At 31.6% G+C, this 16,348-nt stretch overlaps 2 protein-coding genes and 2 long non-coding RNA genes across 5 annotated transcripts; 2 read left to right on the top strand and 2 right to left on the bottom strand.

The window, feature by feature from the left end:
• LOC100815098 (auxin-responsive protein IAA17) lies at positions 1–1,744 on the top strand. Of its 2 annotated transcripts, none has more exons than XM_006597076.3 (5): positions 1–328; positions 594–778; positions 884–998; positions 1,144–1,205; positions 1,314–1,744. In XM_006597076.3, exons 1-5 carry the CDS (start codon positions 165–167, stop codon positions 1,352–1,354), a joined length of 567 nt encoding a protein of 188 aa, XP_006597139.1. In that variant the 5' UTR covers positions 1–164; the 3' UTR covers positions 1,355–1,744. The 2 variants fall into 2 exon arrangements, with proteins under 2 accessions (XP_006597139.1, XP_003546269.1); XM_003546221.5 differs by having other exon boundaries at positions 591–778.
• A 2,687-nt stretch (positions 1,745–4,431) lies between these two features.
• Positions 4,432–5,316, top strand: LOC106796334 (uncharacterized). The gene is made up of 2 exons (XR_005888730.1): positions 4,432–4,918; positions 5,027–5,316. It is a non-coding gene; the product is annotated as an uncharacterized lncRNA (long non-coding RNA).
• Positions 5,317–5,393: 77 nt separating this feature from the next.
• LOC100806896 (D-glycerate 3-kinase, chloroplastic-like) lies at positions 5,394–8,849 on the bottom strand. Its single transcript, NM_001255905.2, has 12 exons — positions 8,597–8,849; positions 7,782–8,155; positions 7,480–7,559; positions 7,317–7,368; positions 7,183–7,224; positions 6,997–7,075; positions 6,881–6,912; positions 6,726–6,794; positions 6,325–6,399; positions 6,051–6,167; positions 5,906–5,956; positions 5,394–5,767 (listed from the first exon to the last, which is right to left on the bottom strand). The coding sequence occupies exons 1-12, from the start codon at positions 8,799–8,801 to the stop codon at positions 5,624–5,626; spliced, it is 1,320 nt and encodes a 439-aa protein (NP_001242834.2). The 5' UTR covers positions 8,802–8,849; the 3' UTR covers positions 5,394–5,623.
• A 656-nt stretch (positions 8,850–9,505) lies between these two features.
• Positions 9,506–12,663, bottom strand: LOC102668459 (uncharacterized). The gene is made up of 3 exons (XR_001384870.3): positions 11,672–12,663; positions 10,705–10,766; positions 9,506–10,594 (listed from the first exon to the last, which is right to left on the bottom strand). It is a non-coding gene; the product is annotated as an uncharacterized lncRNA (long non-coding RNA).
• Positions 12,664–16,348: the final 3,685 nt, after the last annotated feature.

Below are 16,348 nucleotides of genomic sequence, written 5' to 3'. Positions count from 1 at the left end.
ACTCCTATGTCTTTCAAATCATAAAGACAAAAGAAAAGAGTTAGTCATAGCAGCAAACAGGGAAAAGGCACGTACACGACCACCGTTTAGCTGTGTTTGAAGTTCGAACGTTGAAATTAATTGAGCTGCGCCTGCGCGTGTCACTGTTTGAGAGCACACAAACAATGTCCTCCGAATCACACGCCGTTGATTGTAACTTGAAGGAGACGGAGCTCACCTTAGGCCTTCCCGGCACCAAAACTACTGCCACAAAACGTGGCTTCTCTGATACCCTTCCTCCTTCTCAAAATAAAATCTTGCGCCCCACCTCCAAATTCCCAACACCCAAGTAGGAACCAACCTTCCATTCCATGTATATGCTAACCATTTTTATTAAGATACATAAAATTATATTATTTATAATTTTTTCTACACTTTCCTATTATCTTCACAATACATTTTTTTTAATTTCTTAATTAATGTTCTAATAACACTCATTAGTCAGACCCATATATATATATATATATATATATATATATATATATATATATATGTATAAGTTCTTTTTTTTTTTGTGACTAAATTTAATAATAATTTTTATTATGTTGCAGCAGGGAACAACTGGTGGGGTGGCCGCCGGTGAGGGCAAGCAGGAAGAATGCTATGAAGAGCTGTTGCAAGTTGGTGAAGGTGGCGGTGGATGGAGCTCCTTATCTAAGAAAAGTGGATCTTGACATGTACGATAGTTATGAGCATTTGATGAGGGAATTAGAGACAATGTTTTGTGGCTTAGCCATTCGTACGTATTAATTCCATCATCATCATCTCCATTCTCCAATTCCTAATTATAGCTGGCTTGAGGGTAATTGGGTCTTTTCGTGGCAAACCATTTATATTGTCGCAGGTAATCATTTGATGAATGAGAGGAAACTGATGGATCCTGGAAATGGGATTGAATACATGCCCACCTATGAGGACAAAGATGGTGACTGGATGTTGGTCGGGGATGTACCCTGGAAGTAAGTTCTATATATCTATTTTTTATTTATGATTTACGCTTGGAAACCTTAATTTCAGTTTTCATCAATTTTTTATTTTATATTTTATACAATGTATATATTGTTTCGTTTTCTTAAAAAAAATTTCTCTTGGTTCTTTTTCTAGAATGTTTGTTGAATCATGCAAGAGGATAAGACTTATGATTAGCTCAGAGGCCGTTGGTTTAGGTTCGTTCATTTCTTTCTTTGTGTAATATATACAATACTATATATATGCATGATCAAATTATACGCGATGATTTTGATTTTGATTCCTCTGATTTACTAATATTGCAGGTCCGAGGTCTACTTCTTCAAAATGTACGGGTTCCACTTAGCTAGCTAGAAGTGTGTAATAATCATAATAAGCTGATAGATAAGCATTCCGTGGATACCATCAACATGTAAAAGCTCCGGTTAGAACTTAGAAGAGTGAATTTAGTTTAAGGAAATATCCATGGTGCTTGATGTACATGTCCCTTTAGCACCTCTGGTTAAGTAGTTACTTTAAATGAAGAACTAGAACAAAGACTGGTCTCTATATTAACTAGTGATCTAAAAAAAAAAAAATAAGGGAAGGCTGGCATGTAATCAATATTATGATCATCGTTATATGAGTATGCATATGTAATGTATGACTTGGCTTTGTACTAGCTATATATTGTACCCCCAGTTTTGTACTTGTTAGATCTATTAGTTCACTTAATAATCATGGTTTAGTAGATTTCTATACTAGCTCCCTCCTGAATTTTTATGGGTTAATTTAACATATCATGCTGTACTTTAAATCTATTCTTATTCTTCACTTTTAATGAGAGATGGATTTATCCTTCATCAATTATATGTAGCGAATATGATTTATATAAAATAGGTTTCAAAAACTATGGATCTAGCTATTTTATTTTATTTTATTTTTAAAGAATATTTATAGAATTAACAAGAATAAAAAACTTGCCTCGTATGAAGAATGAACAAGAGAATAATATAGACATAGTATCACTTAAAAAAAATTATACCAATGAAAAGTGTCTAGTGTAATGCACTAGTTCTTCAAAATATGAAGATAAATTAATATGGATGTGTTAGGGGTTTGAATAGCTTGCATAAGAGGGTCCTAGCTTCTAACCTTATTTTGGTCTTTGTAAACCAAAAAATAAGATAAACTAATAAAAAAATTGTTATTAAATGATTTATCGTCGTAATATATTTATTAGATTGTAATCTATAACTATTAATAATAAGAATTATCTCATTTGGTGTATACATTTCATTCAATAATTTTATCCTTAAATGATTTTTTAAATTTCAATTTTTTTTCTAATTTACATTAACTTTCCACTATTTTTATATTACTAATTTTTTTATTGATTGTATTTAACTTTTATTTTTTTATTATTTAAAAAATTTAGAGAGGTTGCCCAAGTCAAATATAGAATGAGTTCTTTATTTTGTTTTTGAGCAAAAACAGGTTAAAGAAATTATTAAAAACCTAGTGAAATACGTTCTCAGTTTTCTATGGTAATTTTTTTTAATCGATAATAGGGTTACAAGACAATTAAAAAAACATTTCTATATTTTCATGTTTTTATTTAAAGCTTAAAAACATTTTCAGTTATTATAAATATAACATCTTTTTTATTTTGGTTCTTCGTTATTATTATTATCTATTTATTTTTGCAGTGGTCTCTTGTTTTCTTAATTAACTTGTTTCTCTTAACTAGTGTTAAGTGATAATAAAATGCTACATCATCACTACCGTTCTCGTAACAATATATATATATACATCATCACTACCGGTTCATGTATACAACGTGCTTCTGTTATATTCCGCTCGCACCGGTTGTGGAGGAAGTAATGGTTGAGGTTGAGGAGATGTTTCAACATAGGAGTATGAAATGACTCTGGGCAGTATAAAATCGTTAAAAAGAGATTTTGCCAGTTCTTAACTATCATAATTTTTAAAAAAAATGAGGCTTTGTTTGTGTTGTCACCTGATTGTGCTTATTTATTTAATGGTTTTACATAGTTAGTTTCAGTTTAGTACTGATTTTAAAAGATTAGGATGTAATTTAATTGCTTTAAGCGACTTTAAATCACTAGGATAAAAGGCTATATAATTATAATTATAGAGATTAAAATGAGATATTTTAAAATATGAGAACTAAAATTAAGATGTATAAAAAAATGATTACGTTAAGAAGAATTTGAAGCCCGGTGAATGAATTCGATTATTTTAGGCTGAGCAATTTTTTCCCTGTATGTTTCATCCAATATGTTCCAAATAAAAGCCTGAAATTCAACTACTAAAGCCCAAGTTCAATCATTATCATGCATTTAAAAAGACAACTCAATTTAATTATGTGCATTCTCTTCCCCTTCGAAAGAAATTATTCCCCGTCCTTTCCTTTTTATCTTGCTCTATGGCACCAAGAAAACAATCTCGTGTACCTGCCCAGTATTCTCCCTCGAGACTTCAATGCTAATTATAAATACCGAATCTATGCTTGGAAATTGGAAGTTCGACTCGTCTCTCTTTTAAGCCACCGCAAATGTTTGATTCCATTTGTTTTAAATTTTAATAAATTTGAATATAAACTATTAAATGTAATTGAAATATGTGTGTAAATCAATCTTAATAACAATTTTTATATTATAATGTATGTCTCCTAGTGTGAAATTGATTTTGGAGTAAAACTAAACAGGCCTAAATCTTATGGCTGGAGTCTGAAATTTAGAATTCAAGGCAATGTAAAATTTCCAACTTACTTCAGGTATGATGTGATTCAAACTTTACTAGCTCGTTCAATTATTATTCTTAACTGTTAAAGTATAAAATGGATTTCTTTTGACAGAATATGCTTAATCTGGAATTGACTTCACCAGATTTGGCTACAGGTAGGTAGTTGAGTTTCTTGCGCAATGAATGGGTTTGAAGGGTGGTTAGGTTGCAGTATGAGAGTTGATAATAAATTGGGGCACGGACCAGGTATGCTTCCATATGTGTGTTATTATGAATTTATGATGGACGGGTTGTTCTTTTCAATTATCTAAGTCAGTCGTTGTTATACAATTATTAAGTTTTATAAATTTAAATTATTTCTTGTAACAAGTCATGTGTAAAACTTTCTATTGTCTATTAATCATGTGGTAACTAATATGCCTGTCATTGTTTGAGTTTTATGCTTTCTTGAGATTTTTTTTATAAGAAAATTATATATATATATCATACTAGAAAACATTTAGATATGTGATCATCAACTATACTTAGCTAAGTATGCAAATTTCTTTTTTGGAAGAAATATAAGGTTTGGGGTCAGAACTTTTTTTTTCTTAATGAAACAAACCAACTATGTCCAACACTAATATAATGTGGTATAGTTGGTAGATAGATTGGAGATTCATGTGTATAGAGGATTAGAAGAATCAGTCTCTTAAATGAATTTTACTATCTCTAGAGATTAGTTTCTAATCCTAGAACATCAGTCTCTTAAATGAATCTTAATTAAATTAGTGACTGTGACATCTATCCACCATCAAAACACATTAGTAACTTTATAAGTAGAACTATGATTGATTTTTACTGAGAATTATGGTCTTTCCCACCATTCTGGGGTTGGTTTCATGAGTTTTCCAGCCACTGAAGCCAACCAATTCCTTTCTACTAACTACCCTAATAAATGGCAGGCGAGAAAGGCAAAAGGAGGGGTTGGGGGTGGAAGCCTTAACATGTTCGAGCAACTTTGTGTGCTTCAGCTTATAAATGAATGTATGGTCCAACACTGTGCATGAATCATCTTCTTCAAATCCCAAAATATGATGGGTTCTGCACCAGCACAGCAGCAGATGTCATACTATGATCATGTTCAGACACGCCGTGAGGAGAAGGGAAGCTTCTATGCTTGGTGTGTACATTTTCAGTTTCCAATTCTCTTTTATTTTCTTTTTCTCCTTCCAGAATTCTCTCTTTGTTACACAGTACACACTGATCAGTTGACTCTTTACTAATTCAGTTTGTATACACTCTGTTGCTGCTTTTGCTGCTATGAGAGTTGTGAGTGCTGCTTGGAACGCACCTGTTGTTGCTGTCCGTAGATTGCCCAATTTCCAAGAGACATTTGTCAAGTTTATGTTTCATCATTACTGTTGTATGAAATGATGATTTTGGAAGCCAATAAGGAATAGTCTTCATGTACCATGTGCTTCAATTAATTTTAATTTTTGTGATATTGTTCCAAGAACAAATGAATTCGTTATGCCTGTTAAATAAATCAAGTGCAGCAGCACATATTGTACTACTTAAGTCACCGGTGTGATCATAACTGAATAAAGTAAGTCTTGAAAAATAAAATGCCGTTAACTATCAATGACTAGTAATCTAGGCTTCAAACTCTATTAGATCAAATGATAAACAGCCATGTACTCCTCAAGGAAAAACAGAAAGCATTAGCCGTTATTGTGAATTAATGAAAATATTCTCTATACATTTCAAGGGAAATAACGCACATTCATTGACCGCTCCACTGATATGATGCCACTAAGTAATACTGAATAACCATTCAAATTCTCTCAGAACTGAAAAAATAGCATTGCTCTATCATACAATTAACCTAGGTAGCAAGGATGGGGTTTCTCCCTTCATCTATTTCAATGGTTAGGAGATGTTGAGGATCTGATCCATTTGGTCCCTCCGAGTAAAGTGTAGGAAGGTATGCATAGTATGCCGGTAGGTAGCGTGAAACAAAATCTCTCACCTGGAGAGCAAAAACCATGAAAATTCTTAGCTTCAATCATTAGAAGGTAGATGTCGCATCATTATTTATCACAAAGATACATCGTCATCATTCACCATTTCATCATACTTAAAACAGAAACCCATGTGAGCAACAAACCTCATCATCTGTCATTCCAGGGTTGCCTGCCTCCCTCATGGCAATCTCAGCCTGCATATTCAAAACAGCTCAGTACATGGATGCTACAACCAGGTTCCCAACACACAGTTTGTAATTTCTGGAAGAGGATGTTCAAAAAACCTACCTGTAAGCGCCATTGGAAGACACAGTTTGGGTCCTTAATCTTGATGACTATCCAAGACTTTATGTATTTGTCCCATGCATCATAGTAAGCTTCAAGGTTTTTATTTACAGTTTCTAGCTGAAAAATAAGCACAAATTGTTATATCTGTGTGCAAAAGCACAATTCACTAGCAATTACTCCCTTAGAAGAAAAGGGTAGAGAATTTGCATAATCAGCCATTCAGTTTCATAAACTCCATGTGTGTAATCTTGAGAAAGAAAAAACCAATTCTAACCTGGGGATCAACAACCTTTACTGCTTCAACGGGAAGGGGCTTGAAACCAAGCATCCAACCTTCGAACAACACAACCTAGAGCATCCATACATGTGTTATAATGGAAGGATCAACACTTTTGGATATTAACATAAGATGAACATGACATGAATAATACCACATTTCCACCTTTCTTATTATAATCTGAGTCTGGCAGCAAATCTATTTTTTTTAAGGTGAATACTATATTATCTTCATGATAACCACAAAAGGTTAATATTGAAATTTCCTTTTTTATAATTAGGGAGGAGGGTAAATTTTGGTAATAAAAAACATATACTAGAAAATGTTGGATCATGTTTTACCGAGAGAAAGTGAGGCATAAGAAGTCATTTAAGAGTTACAATTGAATATTCACTCACCGTCATCGGGCCTTCAACTTCTGGCCACCTTGAAGGATCAGCACGATCACCTCTCCCATTGAATGCAGACTGCATCATCAACAGGCAATCCGCCTTTAGCAACTACAAATTCAAAAAATGTTCAAATAAGCTGAACATGCAAGTTATGTCCTTACTTTATCATATCTTGGTAACTTCATTTTCATACCTGAACACCCACCTCAAATAATCAGAAATTACAAAAAAAATATACATATAACAAGGAGAAAACAAGTTGAATAAAGAGAACCACCTTCTCTTGTCAATTTGGTTAAAGCCAGTAGAGTTTCAACAGATAAAGCAAGATCGTGGCTTCCTGCATTTCCACGCAACTAGAAGGAAACAAAAGCCAGCAACAATATTTTAGTTGCCATAAACGATGATGTCCCTTCCCTGGATAATTTACTGTTTACTACTTAGCTTATACGTGCATAATTACCTCAAGAAGGGCATTTCCTGGATTAGCTTCTCTTAGTTTATTCTACGATCCAAACACAATTTGTCATGCCAAAGAAACAAGAGCAAGAGAAGCTACAACTCACAATACAAATATAAATAGCAGCTTCAATATACCTGACCTTCAGCCGTCAAATAAAAATCATCTATAGATACAGTTGCAGACTTCCTGAAAATTTTAGCATGTATCTACAATTTTGTTAATTAATCTCCTTTCTCTATTGTCATCGGAACAAAGGATAAATTAAAGATCACAGTTACTTCAAAGTTCAGAGCTTACCTGCCAATCACTTCAAAAAGATAGTCAAGAGCAAAGACAAGGGTTGTCTTTCCACAACCTTGAGGAGCACTAAAACCAATCTGTTTCATACATAATCAAGAAAATTGTTGTTATATGGACGAAAAACAATCTGAAAACAAGCTCACAAATTACAAGCAGGTTATTTCTCTTTATAGAGCTAAAACATGACTGAAAAATAAAACGAAAACTCCCTAAAATTATTAGAGAGCCCTTTTCTTTTTTCTTTTTTTTTTTTTTTAAAAAAAAAACTATGACAGAAGGAAGCCAAGTATGTAGCATACCACTAAAGGAGGTATATCTTCTCCATCTTTGAACTTGGACTGATGCTCAGCAATCTGCTGTTCACACCAGAGGAAGACAGGTACATAGTAATGATAAATCCTAGCCTTTTGAGGCTCTGTAAGGTACAATTCATTAAGCTGAAACAGTCTGCATAGGTACCGGCCATATAATAACCAATTATCGATGGACTCGGCCACCTGCTCTTGTGTGATGCCTATTTTGTCAAGCAAAGGTCCCGAGCAAATAAATTCATAGAGATCTTCCACAGAGGAAACTTGAGCAGGCTTTGTGGGAAATACAGAATATAGAGGACGCTTCCTGTACTCAATGCCAGCAACAAAGGAACTGTTTTGCAGCCATGAACTTCCACTCCCTGCAGAAAGTATTGCAATTGCAAATGAAAGATTTAAGTGACATGGCATAAATAATTTCCAACAGCAGCATCAGCAAATGTAGCTGTTGAAGATGAAAATACAGCTTCTAATGAAAGTTCATTTCATTTTTCATGCTCCTATTTTGACTAAAAGATCAAAGATGACTAGTTACTATTCAGTTAGTTGAAGCTTTAACAGCAAGGTCTAGTAATCAATCAGCTGGTATGAATTTGGATTGCATCAATTATCAATCAAGCTCAAAATTTGTCAGAAAATTTTCAATTTAAATGCCATTTAGTAAACATAGTATGATGTATGAATATGATATACTACACATTTATGTAATTTATCTAAATATATAATTTTGTATAACTGGGTTAAAAATTTGTAACCTGGAAAACAAGTGGACTATGGTAAATTTGTCAAGTGAAGAAAAGTACCTGACTTTGAGGAGTTGGTGGACAACTGAGAAAGAACAGAGAATTGGCGAGAATTGGAAAATAAATGTAATTTAGAATTGTTGGAATTGCTATTATGATTATGATAGGCATAGACAACGTTGTTGTTGTTGTTAGTATTAGAACAACAGAAAGAAGGTGAAATTGTAGGTTGCCATGGTTGAGAGAACAGATTCAGAGTCGCCATTGTTTTACTTATGTGTCTTTCTCTCTCTACTTTGCAACTGAAAACACTGACGGGTCTTAGGCGCCACGTAGTCTTCACCTCTTTGGCCAACAGATTGGAAGAGGAGCACCATAAAAAAATAACAAAAAAATCTGCAATTTTATCTAGTCCTCTTTCTTTATATTAAATATTTTTTTATATGTAATCATGCGACTTTTTCAATGTCAATCATGTCTTTGGAGTATTTAAATCAAATCAAATTAATATTTCTTTAATTAATTATTCGAAAAAAATGTTTTAATTTATATTTTTTTTTGTAGAGGGCGAAAACAAGAGGGGAAAAAAAGACAAACTATAATCGTACAAACTACTTCTTTTTCTAATAAAAGTATACCTATATTATTTGTACTAACAATTATCTTACCATTATTTTATTAATTAGAGCAGTTTTTAGAACCTTTTCAAACTAAAAAAAAATAACACGTATTTTTTATATTTTAATTCATTAGTTAAAAATTTCCTATTAATTGATTCGGTCTTTCTTAAATACTTTTAATTTATAACTCTATATTACTTAATCCCTCCTCTTTAATAGATATGTATGATTTACGAAATATTTGCTATTTAGTATTATTATTTTTTATTATAATCAACGGTGCTAAAGCCCAAGAAAAGAGAATTGCATAAAAACTAAACGAGCAGAGAGACTCCTAAAACATCATAAATCAACAACAGCTTTAACTGCTATCCGGTGCTTTAACTGAGTTTAGAAGACTTTGAAGCAACCGCTATACGAATTACAATATTAAGAAGGAAGCAGATGATCTTCAAAATTCTCTCAAGTATGAAAGCTTAAATGCTTCAAATATACTTTACAATTTGTGAAAGAATGTGTTTAATAGAAAAACATTACACTTTTAACTTGCAAAGCAGACGCACTAACCAACTTCCTGTCTGTATTTTGTATTTTTCTGTTACACCAAGCAAACATTAGTTTGCTTATCTTTTTTGGCTGAATACAAACATTAGTGTACTAAACTTATATAAGTGTCTTCCAAGAGATACTGTATTTGCAAGACCATTGAATATTAGTCACTAGTGTAAGGGGTAATGGTGCACCATTTACATTATGGTGACCATTTTAATTTTGCTTTAGGCTCTTCAGACCGAAGACACCAAGGAAGCCAGATGTTTAAGTGTTTCAAAACAAACTCAAACTCCATAGTACAAATACTAATTCGGAAGACACAAGGAACTCACGAAGTGCATTGTCTTCCGAATTAACTGATACATAGCATCTTCTGGTCTAACTTCTGTGTTTGAGTCAAGTTGAAGTTGTGGTAGTTCCACAGCCACAGATGCAACCACTTTGGTGGAAACATGAAGTGGAGCATTCTTAGCCAGCTTGCTTTTCTTAGCATGACAGACACAAAAATTTCTAATGAAAGATAGTACATTTCCACCAATATAGTTCAAGACCAACAACAGCAATTATAAGATGTGTAAAATAAAATGTTTTCTTGTTTGAAATCGTTGGAGCTCATTTTTCCTGTATGCAATTCTGAGAACAGTCCTCTTTTTCTGCGGAAGACTAGTGTTATCTGAAACTTCTCGTTTTGGATTGGCGCTTAGAGGCTTCTTTTGACATCGTGCTACCCATTTCGAAGGAGACAACTATTCAGATGCACCAATGGCAGCACTCAAATACGAGTCAACAGACCAGGAAGCACATCAGCTTTCAAAGTGACACTCTTTTCTTTCTTAATGTCTACAAGATTCAGAAGAACTAGACTCTAAATCTTGATGTGTAAATCCTACAATAAAAAGACCAATCATGAGACAGGAGACCAAAAGGAATCCATACAAGCAGTGCACATTAGTAAACAGTAAACACAATTGGAATACCAAGGAACTGATCAACAACCTAACATCAAAGAAGCACACTTCAATTGATGCATTCAGTGATCTCCTGATCCATTCTTTCAACTGAACAAAGAACACGGAAAATTTGGGTTTGATAATGTTACATTGGCACACCTTAAACATGCAGCAAAAAAAAATAATTGAATGCAACATTCAGAATTCAATGCACCTTAAATAGCATTAAGCATTAAACTCCAGTGACAATGGCACAAGGAGACTATCGGTATTAAGTGTAAGAGAAATGCTAGCAACACACTTTTCACTAATGGGGAAAGGTCATGAATTATGTTGAGACTACTCAATATTTAAAATCACTGCCTAATTTATGTTTTCATCCCTCAGCTAATTTAATTTATAGAAATTTGATTAGTCAAGAACTTTATTTATTTAACAAAATTAAAAAATAACGGTTTATCACTGCCAAAAAGATTTTGTAGGGGTTACACCACTATAAAGTTTTCTCTGATGTTAACACCAAGGACCAAAACTTAACTCTTATGCTTGTATAGAAACTAAAACTTACGTTTTCTCATATAAGGACTAAAACTTAAAATAGGAACAATTATAGGGACTGAACGAATAATTTAACATATTTTCAACACTGTTTGGTTGGAGGGAAATGGAGGAGAGAAGAGGGATTCTTTAAAATAAATGCCCTCAAGACATAAGAAGAACGAAATACAAATGTTAAAGAAGTAGAAGAGAAGGACAAATAAAAGAAACATATTCAAGTTGAAGCAGATGAATTTGGAATGCAGTGCAGCTATGTAGATAAAAGCTTTGAACAGTTGGAAGAGGAGTAAAAGACACCTAAAAGCTATTTTTGAAGATTTTTTAAGGCGTGTAAAAAACAGTCATTTAGCCTTATATGTGGAAAGAACACACATTACCAACTAACAAGCAAGACAAGACAACATCATATACACAAAATAGGAAAAGGGAAAGAAACATAATGCTCTGTTCCTCACAGTCTGTCTCATCTAAGTTTCCCATTTGAAAATGTGTGTGCAAGACTCCATCTTTCCCCTTTTTTCTTCTCCTTTTGGGGTCTATGCTGGCAGCTCCACAACCTCCATTGAAGAGAGATGTAAGTGAGGTCACAAATAAAGAAATAGTTCTTACTTCTTAGGGAAATCGTAATTCAAAACACGATTTACCCATATTCGTAATTTTTTAAAAATATACTCATCATTATGGTAATTTAAAAAAAAAATTACACCATTATGGTGCAAGAGCCAATGATGTTATTGAGACTTAAGGCTCTATATATAGAGTCTGAATATAAGTTTAGTAAGCTCCTCTACATAACATATCTATACTTACAAAAAAAAGTCCAATAAATTAATATCAGAGCTAGTAATGTGTGTTGAAGATACGTCCTTGCTGACCTGTGCTTGGGTTTGCTTTGATGGTTCTGTGCAGCTTCTCTGCCCCGCGATTGGTTTTCCAATATCCCATTGTCGGTTGTTGGTGGTTCCATCTGGAGGGCTCTTCAGCAAGTGTAAGTCGGACATAAATGTTTCATCAAGTATCCCTCCGTATGTTGTCTCTGAGGATCTCTATGAGATGAACCAGACATTTTTCTTTATCAATTTAATAACTGTCTCCAGGCTGCAGTTCAATGTTTTTTCACAGACGCTGTAGCATTCCCGTGTAATACAAATAAACTCTTCAATCCAAGTCCTACACTGCTACCATTACTCAGATACAGGATCCTGAACAATGTTGGTTTTGCATTCGAGTCGAACGAAAACCGATGTGCTAAATTTCTCATTGCTCCCTCGTTTGGGGTTTGATTCAAACTGTTTGGGGTTGGGGCTCAGTATTCCTTGCCACAAAGAGTTGGAAGTCTCTGAGGTGCTCTTCTATTTCTTCCGTGTAATGTAGCACCTAAGACTACACTTGGTAGGGTTTGTTTCATTTTGAAGACTCCACCAGCCTAACTGTTAAAATGTTTGGCTGAGACAGTGGGGGGTCATTTTGTTTTTTTTTTATTATTATTACGATGAGTCATTTAAATTTATTTGTTAAAAAATATTTATTCTAATAAAATAAATAGTTTTATGTTTTTAATTTTACGTTTGTTTAAATTATTTCTGATTAAAATAATAATTTTCTAATTATTTTGAGAAGAAAAATTATATCTGCTTGTTAAATAGGTGATTTTTTTATAAAAAAAATACTTATTTTAAAATTTAAACGAATTGGCTTAATGAAAATAGAGAAGATAAACATTTGAATCAAAATAGAGTGCAAGGCGTAAGATCCACCTTATTTCTTTTATGTTTCTTTCCTTCCATCAAACACAAGCTTAAACTTCACTTAGTTCTTTAAGTTTAGATACTTTTCTTACTCCTCTAAATTTATTGTTTTCTTTTAGTAATGGATTTTGTATATTATCCCTTCTAGTGCCTCTTTATAATGGAGAATAAGATATTTGTGATTTGTGGTGATTTTTTATTCATTGGAAATTGGTATTTTATTTTAAATTTTGAAATATGATTTTTTTTTTCAATTTCAACCTGTCAAAATCAATTCAATAAAAAATTAAGACAATTTTTAAAGTAATTAATGAGTTTTTTTATTTACTTGATTTTAAAGTTTTTAACTGGCATAAAATCTTAATTTAAAATATAAAAAAAATTAAATTCTGGTTGTCAAACAAACTAAAAATGAAAAAATGACCAAAATTTAAAAGAATAAAAATATATTTAAGCCTAAAAAAATTAAACATAAGAATATTTGATAAACAAAGTAAAAGATTGTTTGAATAAACTTATTTAGAAACACAAAAGAAAAAGAAAAGTTATTTAGTAAGTTAAAATTAATTTGTATAAGTTAAAAATATATTTTTTAAAATTATATGAAAGAAATTTTATAAATTAGCTAAAAAAATTAATTTTAATTTGTGAAGAAGCTTTTTTTTTCTTATAATTTTTTCTAAAAAATTTGTCCAATTAGACCTAAATAGTATGTAGTCAATGGAGTTTCAAACTGATCAACCCAACCTCTCCTCAACCATATGAAATATGTGTTGGCTACTTGGGTTTGATTGAACCTAGTGTTGTATTAGGTTGAAAGGAGGTTGCTAGTTGAATTAGATTGACCCAGTGATAATTATCTTAGAAATATTATTTTAATGATCATTTTATGGGTAATTATGTCAACATTTTATTATATTTAAGCTTGGTTGGCCTTGTTTATAATTAAGTTTTGAATAAATTAAAATAATTTTAAAATAGTTTAAATGTTTGATTTTTCATCTAATTTTAGTTTATTTTGTTGTAGAAATAGATGAAGAAAGAAAAAAGTTGGTGTTGGGATTCAATTCAAGGCTCTTTTAAGGGAAAAGTTTGAGGTTGAAGGGGTCAGACATGTTAGGCTTAGTATGCACCTTAGGCTTATCCTGTAGCCGCTTTACCTAGTGATATGCCTCCTCATCGAGCAAGTGTGCGCTAAGCGCACAACTTAGTTATACAGAAATGATAATGCAACACGTTTAGATCTATTTAAGCGTCAAGGATGCAAATAGAAGACATATTTGGTTGGGAGAACTATCTAGGATTTTAGATTGCACCTGAGAAGCTCTCCCTTGCCCTCCATGGCTTTTCTACCATTTCTCATCATCTTTTTCATCTATTTTATTCTTGTAGTCATGTTGTTAGGTTTACTCATTTTGGGTTTGATGTAGTTGAACTCATCCTTATGTTTACATTTTGATTATTAATCTATGTTTATTGTTCATTATTAAGTGTTCTCTTCTATGCATTAATGCTTGCTTTGGCTTGATCACTCTTTGCTTCATGTTGTGGTTTGAATTGTCATTTGGGAAATGCTTTTGAACTTGAAAATAGAGAGAAACACCTAATGGGTTTTGTGTTTAGGGATGTAGCAAAATTTGTTAGTCATCTTTTAATTCATGCTCTTAAACACAAGTCATTTGGTTAGACTAGTCAAGAAATTGATAGTTTGGTCAATGGACTTAGATTCTTTCCGTCCAGGGGATCAGGGTTTGAGTATTTTTTATGAATTGACGATAATAATTGGACTTTGAACTAGATTAATGACCTTTGTGTTGTATGAGGAGATGATTTAGTGAAATCAATCTCAACTCTTTTATATCCTTTGTTATTTTCCTTCTTTTTATCACACTCCACGTGTTCATAAAAATGTCAAAAATATTTTGTTTATTTATACTCTTGTTATTTACATTTTCGTAATCCAATCATTATAATTGTTGTTTCCAAAAGTCATAGTTAGTGAATATTATTATTTTTTAAATATTACGTGAGTCCATGCGAATACGATATTTGAATTTTTGTTTTATACTATTTGTACGACTTGATATGCTTGCCAAGAATTCAACGAGCACCTAATAATTTTTTAAAATAAAATAAATAAAAATATTTTATTAACATTTTTCGTTCAATAATCATTTTAATTTAACTCAATTTTTAGGTAAAAACTCGTTTAATCTATTTATAAAAATATAGTGCAATTTGGTTTGAATTAATTTGAATATCACATCAAATTGAAATTCGATTCAATCTAATATTTTGCTATTTAAGTTAAATATTAATGGTTTTTAGTTACTTTTTAATGCAATACATTATTTTCTTTTATCATTATATATTGTTTCCATTTTTATTTCAGTGAAACATTCTAACCATTAGTTAACATTTTTCATTCAATAATTAGAGTAGCCAATGGTTTAATTTGTAAATGAAAAAAGTCACATTAAAGAGGATTAAATTGTGATCTTATTTTTTTTTTTTGCAAGATTTTCGTAAATGAGCTTTTGTCTTATAGGAGGCTTTAAAAATAGTTTTTAACACAAATAGAATTAGACAAAGATTTTTATATCAAATTAAAAACTTAATTTTGTAAAACGAAAATCACAAGTCACTCAAAGTTAAATAGATGAAGTTAGGGTGTAATTTAAGAGGTTGAATTTGAGATGCAATTGAATTGAGGTGATTTAGAGATGAAAGGTGTGAGATAGAGGATGATTTTGGGCTGCAAGCTTTTAAAAAATGTGGGTTCCATTGAGTAAAATTTTCATTGTAAAATGAGATGAAAATGAGTGAATTTGAACTAGGGGTTGATAAAAAAAGTTATCAAAATTGGCGGTTGAGAAAAAAAGCTGGCGAATGAAAAGTAGAACTATGTTCCTCATGGAATTCAACATTTTGGTGTCTATATATAATTGATAATCTTATTCACATAATTGATTATATAAGTTAATGAAACTTTTAAATTTTATAAAGTTGATTTCGGATTGTAAATATAATTAATTATACTTATAATAACATAATCGATTAGGTATGACACTGCATTAAAATATTTTGATATCGGAATGATCACATAATTAATTATAATTAATTAGCATAATTTCAAAAATGAGATATAATAGGTTTCAAATTTATAACATAATCAATTAAATGATTAGGTGATTAGACAAAATTGCATAATTATTTATGTAATTTTCATAATCTACTAACAATATAATTCTAAAAAAAAATTGTCACCTAAGGAACCTTTTTTTATTTAATGGAAATAAAATTGACATTTATTCCATTTTTATTTTTTTAATTTTTATTTTTAATTTTTTACATACTACTTTAATTATAATATTTCACATTTTT

This window comes from Glycine max, chromosome 15, assembly GCF_000004515.6.
Source record: "Glycine max cultivar Williams 82 chromosome 15, Glycine_max_v4.0, whole genome shotgun sequence".
NCBI classification, from domain to species: Eukaryota; Viridiplantae; Streptophyta; class Magnoliopsida; order Fabales; family Fabaceae; genus Glycine; species Glycine max.
The sequence above is the reverse complement of the archived record's forward strand: the minus strand, read 5'-3'. Positions and strand labels throughout refer to the sequence as shown.